This window comes from Mesoplodon bidens, assembly GCF_964165515.1.
Source record: "Mesoplodon bidens genome assembly, chromosome: 5".
Taxonomy (NCBI): domain Eukaryota; kingdom Metazoa; phylum Chordata; class Mammalia; order Artiodactyla; family Ziphiidae; genus Mesoplodon; species Mesoplodon bidens.
The window spans coordinates 95801658-95819057 of NC_138161.1; the positions used below are offsets into that span (position 1 = coordinate 95801658).

General features: G+C 40.1%; 1 protein-coding gene across 3 annotated transcripts in view; it reads left to right on the top strand.

Moving 5' to 3' along the window:
- The window catches only part of USP13 (ubiquitin specific peptidase 13), a 128105-nt gene that overhangs the window by 25653 nt on the left and 85052 nt on the right, over positions 1-17400 (top strand). Inside the window, exons 1-3 of one of the 3 annotated variants that reach the window (XM_081234772.1) lie at positions 5919-5997; positions 10917-11061; positions 12170-12230. In XM_081234772.1, coding sequence (XP_081090898.1) covers positions 11020-11061; positions 12170-12230 — 103 coding nt within the window. In that variant the 5' untranslated portion in view covers positions 5919-5997; positions 10917-11019. Of the gene's footprint in view, positions 1-5871; positions 5998-10916; positions 11062-12169; positions 12231-17400 lie in introns of those variants that run through there. The other 2 variants (XM_081234770.1, XM_081234771.1) reach the window with 2 other exon arrangements.

The window sequence follows — 17400 nt, forward strand, 5'->3', positions numbered from 1 at the left end:
ATGTGCAGCTGATTTTGACATAGGCTGCTCTGAAGGCTTGAGGCCTGTCCTGGTATCCCTGGGGGTCCTTGAAGAGATGCTTTCCTGACAGTGAGACTCTCAGAACTGGGCAGTTCACCTAGCTCTAGAGCAGGGCTACTTGAAGTGTGGTCAGCTGACTGGTGCCATGAGATAAGCACAAACATTGAGAGTAGGTGCTTAGAAATTTCTATAGCAACTTGACATTGAAGCCACATCCAAGTGCATCAGCAGTGGATTAGTTTGTTTGAACAGGATATAGACCCATTTGGGTTTTGTGGTGCTTACACATGTCAGTTCACACCTGGCTGGAGCTGAGAACTAGCCACGTGCAGTGGGACCACCAGGACCATGTATCTTTCCTTAATGAATAAAAGCAAAACAAAATACAAAACAAAACGAAACAACCTGGTCCTTCACGACAGTAGTATGAGAAACACCACTCTAGACCAAGCACAAAGGTAATGGGAAGCGAGGCTGAGGACCCCCAAGTCAAGAACTTAAATAAATATAAAACCGTTGATCTGTTCCAGTTTCATTTCAGGTTTTTGTCAGTGTACAGCCTCCCTTCCCCTCTCCCTTTTCTTCCTTGTCATCAGTATGTGTTCTTTTTCCATGAACATTATTTTTTGTATGTACATTATACACAATTCTATACATATTTTCTGTATGCAATTGCACAGAATTCATACATTTGTCATTTTAAATAATGTTACAGTATTTGTTGTGTTTATATGTCTCAAGTTCTTAGTTCCTCTATTTGGGGCCATTGCTACTTTTTCCTATTATAAATAGTTCATTTGTGAATATTTTTGTACAAATTAGTTTTTTTTCCCTCCCTCTTACTGTTGGGTTCCTGCCGTCATACTCAAAGGAGAAATACTGTGTCAAAGGTCATAGTTTTATTGCTCTCTAGAAGGGTGGAACCGATTTATATTGTAGGAGTAGATATACAGGTTTTCTCCGTGGCTTCAGGCTGTGTAATATTAATACTTTTTGCTAGTTTAGTAGTGAATAATTGCCTCGAGATTGTTTTAATTGCTTACTTCAGGAGGTAGTTATGATGATTTGATTTTAGTATATTCTTACAGTTAAAACTAAACGATCTTTAAAAAAACAACAGCGAGCTCTTACCAAGTTGAACCTGAATGTTGACATCTTGTATCAATAATTTTATCACTTTTTACATGGTTTGGATATAAGCTTTTCTTCATTATACTTTACATCTTTCCTCATTCTGTTATTGTTGCTTTTCTGTTTGTTTCCTTATATTTTGTAATGCAAAACTTGTTCTTTGTTTACATTTTTATACTCAACTACTCCATCTCTTTCGATATTATATATTTTCTTGGCCAGAAATTATTTTCCCCTTCACAAGTAGGATAAATATGCTATTCTGCTCTTTTTTCTAGATTTTTAGATGCTTTTCTCCTGGATCTATCTGGACCTCATTATAGTGTTTGGTGTAAGATGTGGATCTAGATTAATTTTCTTCTATACTGCTGTGTAACTCTCCCAGTAACTTTTATTAGTGATTTCTACCCCCCCCACCTTATTTTTGTGTGTCTTGTGGTTTGACGTATATTAAGCAATTATCATAGAATGAATATATTTTTGGAATCCCCATTCTTATGCTACTGTTTGTTAAAAAAATTAACCCAATATATGTGAATTTTATTGTAATCTATTTTAGTAAACACTCTACCACTATTACTTGAAAAATGTATTAGTTTGTATTCTGCCCTCTTATTCTTTGAGCTACATTTCACTGTCAATTTGTACTGTTCTCTAACCTGCCTGGTTTCTTTTTTTAAAACATTTTTAAAATTTTTATTTTTTTCTAAGACATATCACACCAAATCTTAAGACAGAAGACACTGGATATTAAGAAAGAGGTGGTCCATCCCCATCTTTACCATCTAGTGCAGTTACTTTTCTTGTGTGTACTCTGCTAGCATTATTACAAAAACCAAGATGTGATCCTTGGTTTCTGCAGTTTTAGCAGTACTTATACAAGAAGGTCCTTCCTGATTTCTTGGCTGCACTATTGGCCACATGAAGGCAAGTGCTTTATAGTGCTTTCTGGAGCAGTGATTTTAGTGGGGGTGTGGGTGGTCTATGAGAGGATGAGGGTGAGGATTTGAAAACTCTTAAGAGTCAATTAGCTTAGCTCTGATCCCAGGCTATAAACCAGTCTCTGTGCTTTGGTCACAAAGGAATCTGGTTGAGATGTGTCAGCACAGACTTGTCATCATTAGGAGAGAAGCCACTCAGAGCACATGGCATGGAGTATTGATTTTGTATGTGAAAGAAAGTGTCTTATAGGACCAATATTTAGACAATAATGAGGCAAGAGGGAAGAAAGTGTAGATCATTAGACTGGGGTGTTTTGTTCTATATGGGGTAGCTTTTAAAGGGTTTTTCTGTCTCAGTGTGTCTTGAATTTTTAGAACTTCTGGGAAGTCCCTTGGGCAGTGCTTCCATCTCAGAGCCGCTAGAGAGGGGCATATGCTGTTTCTGAGGCCAGCCCATATGTGGGATGGAAGATGTCCTTGGATGTTTGTAATAGAATCCTTCGCGATGTGGGGTCATCTATGAGTGCCAAAGCATTTTTTTCTTTGATTATGGACTTTGTGACAGTATCAGGTGACTCCAGAGATTTGAGATTGAATGTTTGGCATGTTAAATTTTTATCAAATTCCCTAATAAGTAAAAAATTCTTGGCAATGAAATTAGCAAAGATTGTATGATTATTTTAGAGATTATATACTCTCGCATCATATAGCTATTCTATATTTTTCTTCAGAAAAATGCTATGCTTGAACGTTTTTCTTCTTCTGCTTGCTAATTTCTTGCTTCTCCCACTAGTTGCCTACTACATTTTCTGACAGATTAATATTTGTTATCGCCAGCCTGTATGGCTGTCAGGCTCACTTTTTTCTTCCTTTTGCTCTTCCCCCCAATTATAAAATAATTGTGATAATAGGAGATATAGGTAGCACACAGACCTTTTAGCTCGTAATAAATAATTATCGATGTTTATGTAATAATTTATAGCATGGAGGGTGTTTCATCACCTTTGAACTTCACGAAACCTTGTGAAGTGGGAATTATTGCTAAAGCCATGTTTATTGAGGAAAATACTGAAGCTCAGAGACTATCTGACAACCTGTTTAGGCAACAGAGCTAAGTAGTGGCAGTTTAAGACCTCTGCTTACAAATCTCATATTTCCCCCATTATATCTTCTGGTTTGAGTTCTTTTTGATCGAATTACATTTTGTTGGAAGAGAATGGAAGTGTTGCTCTTCTTTTATTTAAATCACACTGTGGGATGCTCAATTTAATGGGCTTAATGAATAGCTGGCCGTTATAATAATGATGCAATATTTTTTTTCTTAAGGATTATGACTATGCAAAAGAATGTTTATTTAAAAAATCTTTTGAAAATATTTATCTAATCTGTTGATCAAGTGAATGTAATGTGTTGCCCCTAGTTGAAGAACTTTTCTAATTTTATTCTAGTGATGTCATTTTTTTTTGGCTGCGTTGGGTCTTCGTTGCTGTGCGCGGGCTTTCTCTAGTTGCGGCGAGCAGGAGCTACTCTTCGTTGCGGTGCGCGGGCCTCTCATTGCGATGGCTCCTCTTGTTGCAGAGCATGGGCTCTAGGTGCACGGGCTTCAGTAGTTGTGGCTCACGGGCTTAGTTGCTCTGCGGTATGTGGGATCTTCCTGGACCAGGGCTCAAACCCGTGTCCCCTGCATTGGCAGGGGGATTCTTAACCACTGCACCACCAGGGAAGCCCCAGTTATAATGTTTTTGTTGTGACAAGGCTCCTTTATGTCTGGCTTATAAACCATAGATACGATGTTGGAAAATTTTATTTGAAATTTTAAAAAATAAACAATCTTGAGTTATTGGTACTTTAAAAATTATTTTTCATATATTTGTAATGAGCATCAGTGTCTGGTTTTGATACTGTAATTTGTGCTCTACTAAAATTCATTGTAAGGAATTTTGGTAGGTGTTTGTTGGCAAATTCTAACAGGTATTTAAAATTTTTGTTTTTTAAAGAATTATTTGGAGGGGTGAGACTAACAGGATCATAATAAAAATCCATTTCCATTGAGGAAAGGATGGCTAATTGTATAGGCTAAGTTTATGGAGAAGCACATTAAGCAAAGTGAGAGAAAAGGAGAGAGGAAATTGGGATAGAAAAATATCTTATTTATTTATTTAGGCCATGTCTTGGGGCTTGTGGGATCTTAGTTCCCTGACCAGGGAGACTGGGGCTGGAACCCGGGCCCCCTGCGATGTAAATGTGAAGTCTTAACCACTGGACCGCCAGGGAAGTCCTGAAAATCAAGTATTTTAAATGTGAACAATATCCTTGCCTGTTCATTGTAGCAGTATGTCTATAACTAAATAATATTTGAAGTATGGCAGAGAGGGATAAAAGAGAAATAGATTCAAGTTTAACTCTGACACTTCCAAGCTGTGTGAACTTGGGCAAGTGACTTATCCTTAGTTTTTTTTTAAACTATAAAATAGAAGTAATACTAGCAGCTTGCCGTACTGTTGGGATTAGAAATAATATGTTCAAAGCACCTGGCACATATCAGGCATGTAATAATGTGAGGACTTCATCTTTTATTATTTACTTATTACGTTATTATTTATTTATTGAATTGTTATCATTTATTAATGGGTACCGTCAAATATCATGCATCACCAAAGGACGGGAACAATATCTTTGAAGCATCCTGTCCTGCTAAAAGGATAGAAAGACTGTATGTTCTGGAGACTTGCAGTGACCAATGAGGAAGAACAATGATGAACCATTGAACTGATGGTCGTTGCATAGAGAACAGACTTGTGGTTGCCAAGGGGGAGGGGTTGGGGAGGGAAGGATTGGGAATTTGGGATTAGCAGATACAAACTATTATATATAGGATGGATAGACAACAAGGTCGTACTGTATAGCACAAGGAACTATAATCAATATCATGAAAAACCATAATGGAGAAGAATATGAAAAAGAATATATATATGTATAACTGAATCACTTTAAAAAAAATTATTTATTTATTTATTTATTTTTGGCTGCGTTGGGTCTTCGTTGCTGCATGTGGGCTTTCTTTAGTTGCGGAGTGGGGGCTACTCTTCATAGTGCATGGGCTGCTCATTGCGGTGGCTTCTCTTGTTGCAGAGCATGGGCTCTAGGCACGTGGGCTTCAGTAGTTGTGGCACACAGCCTTCAGTAGTTGTGGCACGCAGGCTTCAGTAGCTGTGGCTTGCATGCTCTAGAGCGTAGGCTCTGTAGTCGTGGCACACGGACTTAGTTGCTCTGCAGCATGTGGGATCTTCCCGGACCAGGGCTTGAACCCATGTCCCTTGCGTTGGCGGGCTGATTCTTAACCACTGTGCTACCAGGGAAGCCCTGAATCACTTTGCTGTACAGCAGAAATTAACACAACATTGTAACTCAACTATACCTCAATAAAAGTAAAAAAAAACATTATTTTATGAAGTGACGGTCGTTGGATCAGTTGCCAACGTTCTTCTATCCGTGATTGTCCCTTACCCCAGTTTGTAGAGTCAGGCAGGCATGTTTATTTCCCAAGGTCTCTGAGTATCTCCCTGCCTGTGAGACTGTGCTCAGCTGTCTGGGAGCACCGGGAACCCAGGGTTGTGGCGGGAGCTGCCGCTGGGTGACTGTGAGCCCTCGGAGGTCACTGGAGATGACTGCGATGGCCAGACTTTGTGTTCATTGTTTGTCATCATTTGCCTTCCTTCCCCTTCCCTTTTTCTGTGTCTAGACTACTTGTCTAATGTAACCTGTCTCTTTCTTCTAGAATTCTGAAGGTGGACTCTATGTATGCATGAATACGTTTTTGGCCTTTGGAAGGGAGCATGTGGAAAGACATTTTCGAAAAACTGGACAGAGTGTCTACATGTACCTGAAGAGACACGTGCGTGAGGTGAGGTGCACACTTTGGGAGAACTGGCCTTGACATCTTCCCTGTAACGTTGTCTTAGTGGGGTTCATCACATGGAGATTTTACTATGCCCACATAACTTCTCATTCTCTTGGATGATAGGAAACAAAACTAGCACCGTTGGCAGAAATTCATAGACTTCCCAAACCTTAACTTAACCAGTTTTATGTTTCTCTTCCTCTAAGCCTCTGATCGGAGTTGTTAAAAAAGATATGGGTTGCTGATGGAAAAAAAAATCAAGTCAGAAAGTGCAGAAAATAATGCCTGAAACACTCATGGATAAAAAAATCAGAAATAAAAAAAAAACACTTGGATATTTTTGCTTCAGATTTTTTTTTTTTTTTTTTTTTTTAGTGAGAGAAAGAGCTTTCCTAAAAGTTCAAGTCCCTTTTGGTCCCCTCCGTCCGCAGAAGTAACCTCTGTTGTGAATTTGCTGTTTCTCATTCCCATGCCTGTCATTATATTTTATTTAGTTGTGGGTATTCATGAACAATATATAGTATGACTTTTTGTGTTTTAAAGATATAGGTAAATATTATCATACTGCTACCTGTAATTCTGCCTGGAGCTATCCCCTTCAACAGAATCTATCCATGTTTCAATGCATCCGGATGTACTTAATTCATTTCAGTAGTTGTTTGGTATTCCATCTTATGAGTACCTGGTCATTTATTATTCTGTTCTCCCATTGATGAAAACATTTAGATTGTTTCCTTTTTTTTTTTTTTTTTGCTTCTACAAACTATGTACCAATTAACATTTTTATACATTTCTTTTGGGGGAACATGTGCAAGATTTCTTTCAGAAATGTATCTAGAAGTGGCAGTGTTGGCTCATGAGTGTGCTTACCTTCACTTTTACTGGATATTGCTAAATCCCTCCCTGGAGTGATTGCACCAGTGTACACTCCAATCTGCCATGATTATGAGTGTTTCCCCACACCCTCACCCGTGCTTGGTCAGACTTCTGATTTTTGCCAGTCGAATGGTTGTAAAGTGGCATCTAAATATTTGGCATTTCCTCCTGTGAGGGTTGAAGGTCTTTTCATCCGTTTATTAGCCAGTCTCCTTTTCTCTTCTCTGACTTGTATATTATATTTTTGACCTATTTCTCCATGGGTTTATCTTTTTCTTAAAAGTTTGATTAGTTCTTTTTACATTCTGGATACCAAAAATTTGTGTTATATACAAAATTTTCTTATGGTCTGTGGCTTGTCTTTTTACTTCATTTATGAATTATATTGTAGAACACAAGTTTTGAATGTTCATCTATTTAGATTTATTAACCTTTTATGAGCTGTGCTTTTTGTAGCTTTCTAAGAAATTGTTTCCCAACTCAAGGTCATAAAGACATTTCTTCTAATACTTTTTTTTAGAGGTGTCTGTGTGTGTGTGTGTGTGTGTGTGTGTGAGAGAGAGAGAGAGAGAGAGAGAGAGAGAGAAAGAGAGAGACTGAATGTTTTAATGTTTTAACATTTTAGGTCTTTAATTCATCTATAATATATTTTTATAATTGCGTCAAGTGTGGGAATCTGCTTCTTCCCCCCACCCCCTCGTATTGATGACCAGTCGTCCCACTATTACTGAAGGAGTGCAACCTTTTCCGATGATTTATAGTGACATTTAAAACAAATATTTTAACTTGCCATTCACACTTGGGTCTGCTTGGGGGTTCTCAGTTCTCTTCTGTTGCTCTTATTTGTCTGTCTCTGTGTTGGGGCCTCAAGTGTTGATATCTAGGAGTGCAAGCACTTTTTCCATGTTCATTTTCTTCCTAGAAATTTCCTGGATTTGGATGTTTATTTTTCTGTATGGATTTTGGAATCAGTTCATCTAGTTAAAAAAATCCTATTGAGATTTTGATAGTGATCACATTGAATTTGTAGACTGATCTATAGTCTATATCATTGTCTAAGCTCCGTGAGGGCAGGGAGTCTGGTCTGTTTTGTTCACCTCTGTGTCCTCAGCACTCAGTAGTGCCCAGCACATAGTAGGTGCTTCATAAATATTAACTGAATGACTGTTCAACATGGCATACCTCTCTATTGATTCAGGTCTCTTTTATGTCTTTCAAAAATATTTTGTAATTTTCAGTAAAGGAGCTTTTATTTTTGTTAGATTTTTTTTAAGGTACCCTATAATTTTTGTAACTATTGTTACTGCTTTTTTATGTTTTCATGTATTTTAATTAGTTATTCATGTTGTTTGGAGATACTAATTTTCAAATATTGATTTTATATTTAGCAATACTGTTCAATTTTCACTTTAGTCCTAATAGTTTGTAGACTATCTTGGATCTTCTGTATAGTCAATGCTGATTTGAAGTTCATCTGATCTCTCACCCCAGCCTACCTAATATGTTCTCTGTTTAAGTTCTGGACAAAGGAGAGATCCCCAGATTGGACAGTGGGGAGAGTAGGAGGAAGAGGAGGAAGAAAGACCAGCAGGTCAGATAGGTTATAAACTGAATGATTAGCTTTACAGTAATCTAACGTTGGCCTAATACTATATGCTTTACATTCACTACTCCTGTTAGGTGGGACATAGCAATTCTGATAAAGTTTGCTTTGTATCATCTGTCTTAGTGTAAAGTGATGAAGTTTTAGGAAACTGAGGGAAAAAAAAAATGAAGCTGAGGCCCAGAGACTTGAAATAACTCGCTCAGGGTCGCAAAGCTAGTGGCAGAATTACAGAATGCAGTTAGCTCTGCCTCTGAAATTTTAAGTTAAATATTTCACTCTCTGACCACAGCCCTCTCTCATTTTAGCTCTTTCACTCATTTATTTCTGTTTTGATCTGTTTCCCCCGCTTCTCAGGATCCATGGCTTTAAACTTTCTCCTGTCACCAGTACCCTCAACTGACCCTCCCCTTGTCTTGCCTCCTGCTGTCCTTCAGAACCCCAGCCAGTCCATCATCAGTCTCATCCTCTGCTTCCATGGATGCACCGCTAGGGATCCCGCACACACTGCCATGGGGTTTGGGACCATGTCAAATTCCTGGCCTTCTCCCTTCTGCTGGGCCCTCTCCCTCCCCAGCAAATCTAGCCTGTTCCCCCTCCCACTCCAAACTTTGGATGCTTTCTGCAAGACTTTACCTGTCATTCTCAGAAAACGATCAGACTTGTCCTTTCCAGAGGAAACAGGGACCCCTGGACAGGAACTCCCTGAGCTCCTGCCTTGCCTCCTGGGAACTCATCCACCGTGGTTCCACTTTTGTTTCCTCCCATCTCAACACACCTCACATGTTTCCACACATCTCAGAGAGAAGCTGTGTTCTTTCTGTCCTGGTGGTCCCTTTCCTCCTGCCTCGGAACCTTCATTAACTCCACTGCCTCTTACACCTCCAACATCTCCCTCTTCTGGATTTCTTCTCCCACCTTAAAAAAGAGCACAACACAGAACTCTAAATTGAGTCCTCCTTCAGTCACCCCATCCTTCAATGAAAGCTTTAAAGCTTTTCTGTTTTCACCATCTTCACTACACCCTCTAGAATTCAAGATGGCTTGAATTCTAGAGACTTAGACCTCCTTTGGATTCTGCTTTCATTCCATGGCAGGTTGGTAACCAAGTCCAGTTATCTGGGCCTCCCAAACAGCTTGGAAGTCCATCCTGTCCTCTTCATCCCTCCTGTTCTTGTCTGAGTGCTCATTATGCCTTAAAAGGGCTAGTGCTGTAGCTTCCCGACTAATTTTCCTTCCTTCATACTTGCCGCCTTCAATCCCACCCAGAGCGCTCTTTTCAAATGCATATACCTATGCATCTGTGGCACGCTGAAGCTTAAATCTCGTATGTCTTTCTCTTTGTTGCAGGATGAAGCCCAAACCCTTTTGCATGTGATTACAAGGCCTTCCATGATCTGACCCCTGGAACCTTTCTAACCCTCCCTCTTATTCCACCAGCTCTGTGCTCTAGACATAGCAAACCACTTCTCCTTTCTGGAACACGTCATGATTTCAGGCCTCTGTACGTGCTGTGTTCTTTTTGGGGGGATGCCCTACTTCTACCCCCCATTCCTTTTTTTTTTTTTGGTGGTATGCAGACCTCTCACTGTTGTGGCATCTCCTGTTGTGGAGCACAGGCTCCGGATGTGCAGGCTCAGCGGCCATGGCTCATGGGCCCAGCCGCTCCGTGGCATGTGAGGTCTTCCCGGACTGTGGCACGAACCCGTGTCCCCTGCATCGGCAGGCGGACTTTCAACCACTGCGCCACCAGGGAAGCCCCCCTCATTCCTTTTTTACCTGTTGTATTCCCTGTGGTCAGTGAATCCATATATCTATCCATCATCCACCAACCCATCCATTATCCATTCATCCATCCATCCATCCATCCATCCATTCATCCATCCATCCATCCATCCATCCATCCATCCATCCATCCACCATCCATTCATCATCCATCCAACCACCAACACATATTAACAGAGCAGCTGCTATGTGCCAGGCCTGCTGCTCTTCTTACCTCACCAGCCCTGCCCATACCCTCCATCCCCAGAAGAACTATCATTTCTTCCTTATGATATGATCCTCACCTCTCTTAACACTCACCAGAATCCGTTCTGTGCTCTTTGTTTGCATCATGTTCCCCTCCTATTGCTGGTGAGCTCCTCAGGGGGTGGAGCGTGTCTTCACTCACTTTGCAGCCTGAGCTCCAGCACAGAGCCTGATAGTCACGTCTGCTGACTGAGGAGTTCCAGTTTCTCAAACCCTGTCGATTTCTAGTGGTGACTGATGCAGGGACAGAGATGATGGTCTTTTGAAGGAAGACCTGGTAGTTGTGGGTTTTTTTTTCCTGAAAGGAAGTGGATCTAATCCGAGTCTGAGGTGTGACTGTCTTATCTGGGGAGAGCCTCATGGTCCAGCAGGTCTCCCTGCAGCTCCTCTTTCTCCCCTCACTGTCATGCAGGAGTGGAGGGGACATTGAGGTTGGAACAAGTGAAAGGATGCCGTAAACTTCCATAGAGAGATTGCAAGTGACCTCCAGGATTGGTAAATGTGGATGGTTAAATATGCCTTTGGTGAAGGTTTTATCTCATCCTTTTTTGAGGCAGGTAAGTGGAGGGGAGAGGAACAGAGGCTTTGAGATCTTGGAGGAGATGGATTCTAAGAGCGGTGACACGAATGTGGTATTAGTATTTGGAGAGACATGATTTTGAGCTAAAGGGTTCAATAATTTTGTATTCCTGAGATGTGAACTATAAACTTATAGTAGAAGCTGTAAAAACTTATTGTGAGAATCACAAAGATGAGTCCACTTTCAATGCGAAATAATAAAATGTGGGAAAGGAGATTTAAGACTGATAGGAGGGCAAACTAAAGAAGCAGCAAGACCTTGGTGCTGCGATAACATGTGGCTGCTTGAAAAGATGCTGGGGTTTGACCCACATTGCGGTGTGTTAGAAACGTGCTCTTTTCTAATAACAGGAAGAACACGCAGTGTGGAAATAAAGAGTTTTGGCCATTGAAACAAACATTTTAATAGTCCTATTTGAGAGTAAAATTTCTTGTGCAAGTATCAGAAGGGTAATGAATGACTTCTTTTGCATAACCACGTGGTAGACGTTTATTTCGTTGCTGCTAGGGACTTCCACCAGAGGTAGAGAATACATGGAGCTTAGGATGGCAAACAGCCATCAGCTGGGGCTCCAAAAATGTTTAGGGCAGTTAGATTGAGGCTTATTATGACCAGAATATCAGTGACTCTTTATTAATATTTATGAACTCTTTCAACAGTAGTAGTTGTGCACACCTAGGACCAAGCACAGGGGGCCCAGTGGGTAGCAGGGGAACAAGAGCCTCCCTCCTGGAGCTACCATTTCTCCAGAGTAGCTACAGTTAGGGCATGGGCTCCAGCCTCTTGGGAGCCTGTGCTGATTTGAAGTTGAAGTGTCCACTTCACCTTGACCCTGGTTTCACTTCCCTTTTCAGAGGTGCTTTCTTGATAATTTGGTGGAAACATAATCAGGTAGAACAGTAGCATTGCCCTTCACCTACCTTCATGGACCTGGGTCAAGTTCCTGTTTATCCTGGAATCTCTAGTCCAGGTTGAACATTTCCCCTTGGCCTTTTATAAAAACTAGGAACCTCTGAGATTTTACCCCCACCCCCAATCATCTGTTCTATAGGCTGAATTTTAACAATCTCTTGTTTTCTTTTCAGAAGGTAAGAGGGGCATCTGGTGGAGCTTTACCCAAAAGGAGGAATTCCAAGATTTTTTTAGGTAATGTAAATAGTTATCAGTAGTGTGCCTGGATTTTCTGTGTGTGTGTATGTGTGTGCATGTGCATGTGCATGTTTGATTTGGAACAATAGGTTGTTTATTGCTCTACAATTTAAGGATGAGAGGAACCAATTTAACTCGAGATGATCTGTCTCCACTTTGTGTTTACCTGGTGGTGAAGAATGTTTACAGCACTCTTGTTGGGTTAGTGATTTGAAGCAATTATGCTGATAGTGACTGGAGAGAAATTGTGGTTCTGTTTCTGGCCTTCTTTTTCACTGCCTTTAAAGAAGAGATAGTTTTTCTTTTCTTAATATTAGCCAAACTACAGACTTTATTTGTATTTCACTATTTTTTTCTGCTAATGAAATAGTATTTCACTATTTTTTTGGTGTTCCAGGATCCCATGTTGTATTTGCTTTTCATGTTTCCTTAATCCTGTCTAATCTGTGATAGTTCCTCAGACTTTTTTTGTCTTTAATAATTGTGACACTTTTTTTTTTTTTTGTACGTGGTCCTCTCACTGTTGTGGCCTCTCCCACTGCGGAGCACAGGCTCTGGACGCGCAGGCCCAGCGGCCATGGCTCATGGGCCCAGCCGCTCCGTGGCATGTGGGATCCTCCCGGACCGGGGCATGAGCCCGTATCCCCTGCATTGGCAGGCAGACTCTCAACCACTGCGCCACCAGGGGAGCCCAATAATTGTGACACTCTTGAAGAGTGCTGGCCAGTTGTTTTGTGGACTGTACCTCAATTTGGGTTTATCATGTTACTTCATGATAAGCCTGAGGAAGTGCATTTTTGGCAAGAATACCACACAGGTGATGGGCGCTTCTCAGGGCCTGATATCAGGGGGCACATGAAGCTGAGCTGTCTTCACACTGGTGATGTTAACCTTGATTGCTTGGTCAGGTAGTGTCTGCTGGGTTTCTCCACTATGAGATTACAGTATAATTAATAAATATTTTGGGAGTGATACTTGGAGACTATACTAATACTTGTTTTTCCTTAAAGTTTTGCCTACTAATTTTATCATCCATTAGTGGATCTTGCCTGTAACAGTGATCATTGTGGTGTTTGCTTAATAGTGCTTTTCTGTTTCCCTCATTCATAAGAGCCAGTTTTGCTCATGCAAATACATACTGACTTCTATATCATGTACTCATGATCATATTTCTTTTTTATTTAATTAATTTTTATTGCCATATAGTTGCTCTACAATATTGTGTTAGTTTCTACTGTACAGCAAAGTGATCATATTTCATATTAAACTTCTGATATGGTTTTTCCAGGAGAAAAAGTGGTTTGATAATTTTTGACCAAGCAAGTTTATATCTCTAAATGCCTAGGATTATTGTTTGGAAGGAATTTCAAAATTGTTTGCATATTGTAATTTCATTTGGTAAAGAAAATTTATACACATATATACATATGTGTGTATGTATGTGTATGTGTATCTATATGTGTATACACATATGTATGTGTATGTATCTGTATGTACGTACATATACGTATATGTATGTGTATATATATGTATGTGTGTACACACATACTCATATATATATATATAACTGAGAGTCTAGTAGAGTCTGACAAAATGTACTCCAAATTGTTAATAGTAACTCTTTCCTGGTGGTGAAATTGAGGTGATTTTAGTTTTCTTTTTTTGCTTATCTGTATTTAAATTACTTTTCTGTAATAAAAAGACACATTAATTATTTGACAAGCAAAGCCATTGGAAACAGTCTTGGAGCTGAGTTTCCTTCCCACTTGGATTCTCTGTTACCCTGCACTGGGCCCACCCTTGCTGTCTTCGCTCCTGATTTTCAGCCCATGGTTTTCTTTGTGAGGCTTATCTGCAGTTGGTTTTTCCACACAGGCCAATCTTTCCCACTACTTGTCATGGCTTTGGACCACAACCCAGATTAACCAACTAGACTCAGACCAGCTTAGAATGAGCCAGAAAGCTGAAATGATTGAGTGCATTCTGATGTTTTGGTTATAAGCCTTCTTGCTCCCTTCCACAACTAGAGATAATTGACTTCTTAATTAAATGACATTAGCATGGCATTCTTGAATGTGGAAATAATTGAATATTTTGACCTACATTGTTATTTTTCATTATTTTCTTTGGTTGAATAAAGAAGTTAGCTGACCTCTTATCCTTTAGCCTTTGTGTCTTTTTAAAAAAAAATTAGCTGCTTTTCTTTTCTTTTTTAACTAATTAATTTTTTGGCTGTGTTAGGTCTCTGTTGCTGCCCTCGGGCTTTCTCTATTTGCGGAGAGCGGGGGCTACTCTTTGTTGCAGTGTGTGGGCTTCTCATTGTGGAGGGTTCTCTTGTTGCAGAGCATGGGCTCTAGGTGTACAGGCTTCAGTAGTTGTGGCACGCGGGCTCAGTAGTTGTTGCTCATGGGCTCTAGAGCGCAGGCTCAGTAGTTGCGGCCTACGGGCTTAGTTGCTCCACGGCATGTGGGATCTTCCCAGACCAGGGAATCAAACCCATGTCCCCTGCATTGGCAGGTGGATTCTTAACCACTGTGCCACCAGAGAAGTCCCTAACCTTTGTGTCTTTTACTCAAAAGACCCTGCCATTTGATTTCTCTAGTGATCATACTGGTGGTAGCGGATATTGTCAAGTAATTGTTTTAAAAATTAATCCAAAGGTAAGCACTGAGGTTTTGTGCTTCATACTGTGTGGACCCCTCCATTGCTTCCTGGGAGAACTAGCCCACCCTTTCATTTCAGTTGGACTTTTTCTACAGGCTACTCTCTGTGTTCTCTCAACATTTCATGTCTTAGAAAGCCACAGGATCTGCCTAAAACTCACAGCCCAGCAAAAATGTTCTATTTGGACTGTACCACTTTTTAAAAAGTTTAAATTTGAATTCCATTGGCACTCTGGGGCTTGTCCTAGGCCCCAGTTCTCTCTATTGTTTTATATTCAGATGCATCACTAATTTATATTAGAAAGGATTAAGTTTTCCAAGCCCTGATTTATACCTCCTCGTAGCTCCCAGTAGCAGGCACTTTTCTCTTGCCGCACTGATCACAGCTCTGATTTCAAGGTGGTGTGGCCTGTAAATTAATTTCAGTGAAGGACTGTATTAGAACTACCCTGATTTATGCAATTGGAAATGTAAAATATTGGTGAATTTTAATAAGGTAGATGTTTATTTCTCTCATTTCATATAGAGGATGTTGGAAAGCAACAAATCCAGGCTGATGTGATGTCCTCATGTTCATCAGGATCTAAGTTCTTTCCATATTTCTACTTCACCTTCTATCCTGTCCTGTAATTTCTAACCTCATGGTCACTTCATGGTCCAAAAATGGCTACTGGGACTCCAGCCATCACATCCCCATTCTGGAAGGCAGGGAAGACAAAGGGGAAAGGACAAAAAAAAAATCTAATCTCCCAGGGGATTCAACTTCTTTTTGTCAGCCTTCTCATAGATCCCCATGCAACACTTTAGTTTACACCTCTCTGGTCAGAACTTGGTCACATGGCTATGCCGTGTGCCGCACAGGAGGCTGGAAAGTAAAGTCTCTTAACTGAATAAAGTGTGTTACTAAGGAAGAAAGGGAGAATGAATACTGGGAGGCAGCTAGTAGCCTCTGCCACAGTTTCCTTCCCTAAAAGGGACATTGGGTTGTCTCTTCATGAAGAGGAGGAGAACTCTCTTGTAGCCTTTGTTTCTTTGACTACAAAGTACCTTTTCATTGCTATTGAAATGTAGTTATGATGACCCTTTATCCCCTTCACAAAACACGTGCAGATGACTAATGCTTTTTCCTGGATAGAAGCTTTTTATCCCCTTTTACTTAATGACTTTGTGACTAATTCCTTTCCATTGGTTCAACAGTGATATTGAAACCATTGAGTCATTTAGTTATGACCTTCAATAAGGGAAACTGAGGCCATTAGCTGGTGCTGAATTGCTTACTCAAGTCTCCTGAGCCTCATTCCCCTGCATTCAAAGCACTCTTCCTCCTGATTACCTTGATAGTCATCTAAGTGAAACCCCCATTAAGGGATCCTTCTCTCAGGTCGAGCTTTTGCTGGTAATGTTTTTTAGAATCAACAATGACAATTCTTGGTAATTTTTGAGTCATAGAAATTTTATGCTTCTTTTAGGATTTAGGATTTTAAAAATATTCTTTGAATACATAGCACATGGACAAAGCTTAAAACTGAAAAGTTATAAGAGCTTCCGTAATGAAAAGTAAGTTTTTCTCTCTCCCTTCCCTGACTCCCAGCCACTTACTTACTCTGCCCGGAGACAAATAATATTTTCTGCTTGTACATCCTTATATATGTTGTGTGTTCTTCCGGCAATAGTCTAGACATATACCATGCTTTTAGACTTTTTTCCTGTAGGTCATGGGGAGCCATTAACACTTTGGTTCCCAAAACTGTCCTGAGGCACTCCAGGTTGCCTCAACTAACTCACTGGTAAATCACAGGATATTTTAACTCTTCAAGGGAACACAGTGATGCTTGAACATTGCATGAGAGATTAGCTTGATGTAGTCTCGCTACTAGAGTATCCTATACTCCTTTCAGTGACTTCATCTCTTCGTGAAGCTATTTTTTTTAGTGGTTTCTGTGGTAAAAGGCAAGTACTATGTGAAAATAAATGTGGAATGGGAAAAAAAGGAGGCAGCGTCTAGTCTGATTCAAAGAGAAGTTCTGCAGTGCTCACAGTTATACACGTCCCCTTAGTAAGGAATTACAGTTATTTAAGAGTGAAATAAAGCATTCATTTCCTTTCAATTTATGTGTATTATCTTTTCAAATGGTTCCTACCTTATTAGAACATAAATACGTAATAAGTTGTTTGGACCGAATTACTAAATAAAAAGAACTATCAGGCATTTCTTTTGGTTTAGGGCCAATTCTTGGTATTGTGCAAGAATTTCTGGGATGCTAAAGGGTGCTGTGAACTGGGAAAGTGTGGGTAGCTCTGCAATAATGTTTTTAAGCTAGAAAGGGACACTATTAGGCTGTCTTTGACAAGGATAATGATATGAAAGATTGTGAATTTTGGGAGTAGGCTGATAGAAAACTTACTGTTCTATGAGATGGAAGGAGAGAAGGGGGAATGGAAGGGAGTCTGGGATCTTCAAAGAAATACCCCAGGACTTGTGATGTGATTCTGGCCTAATCTCG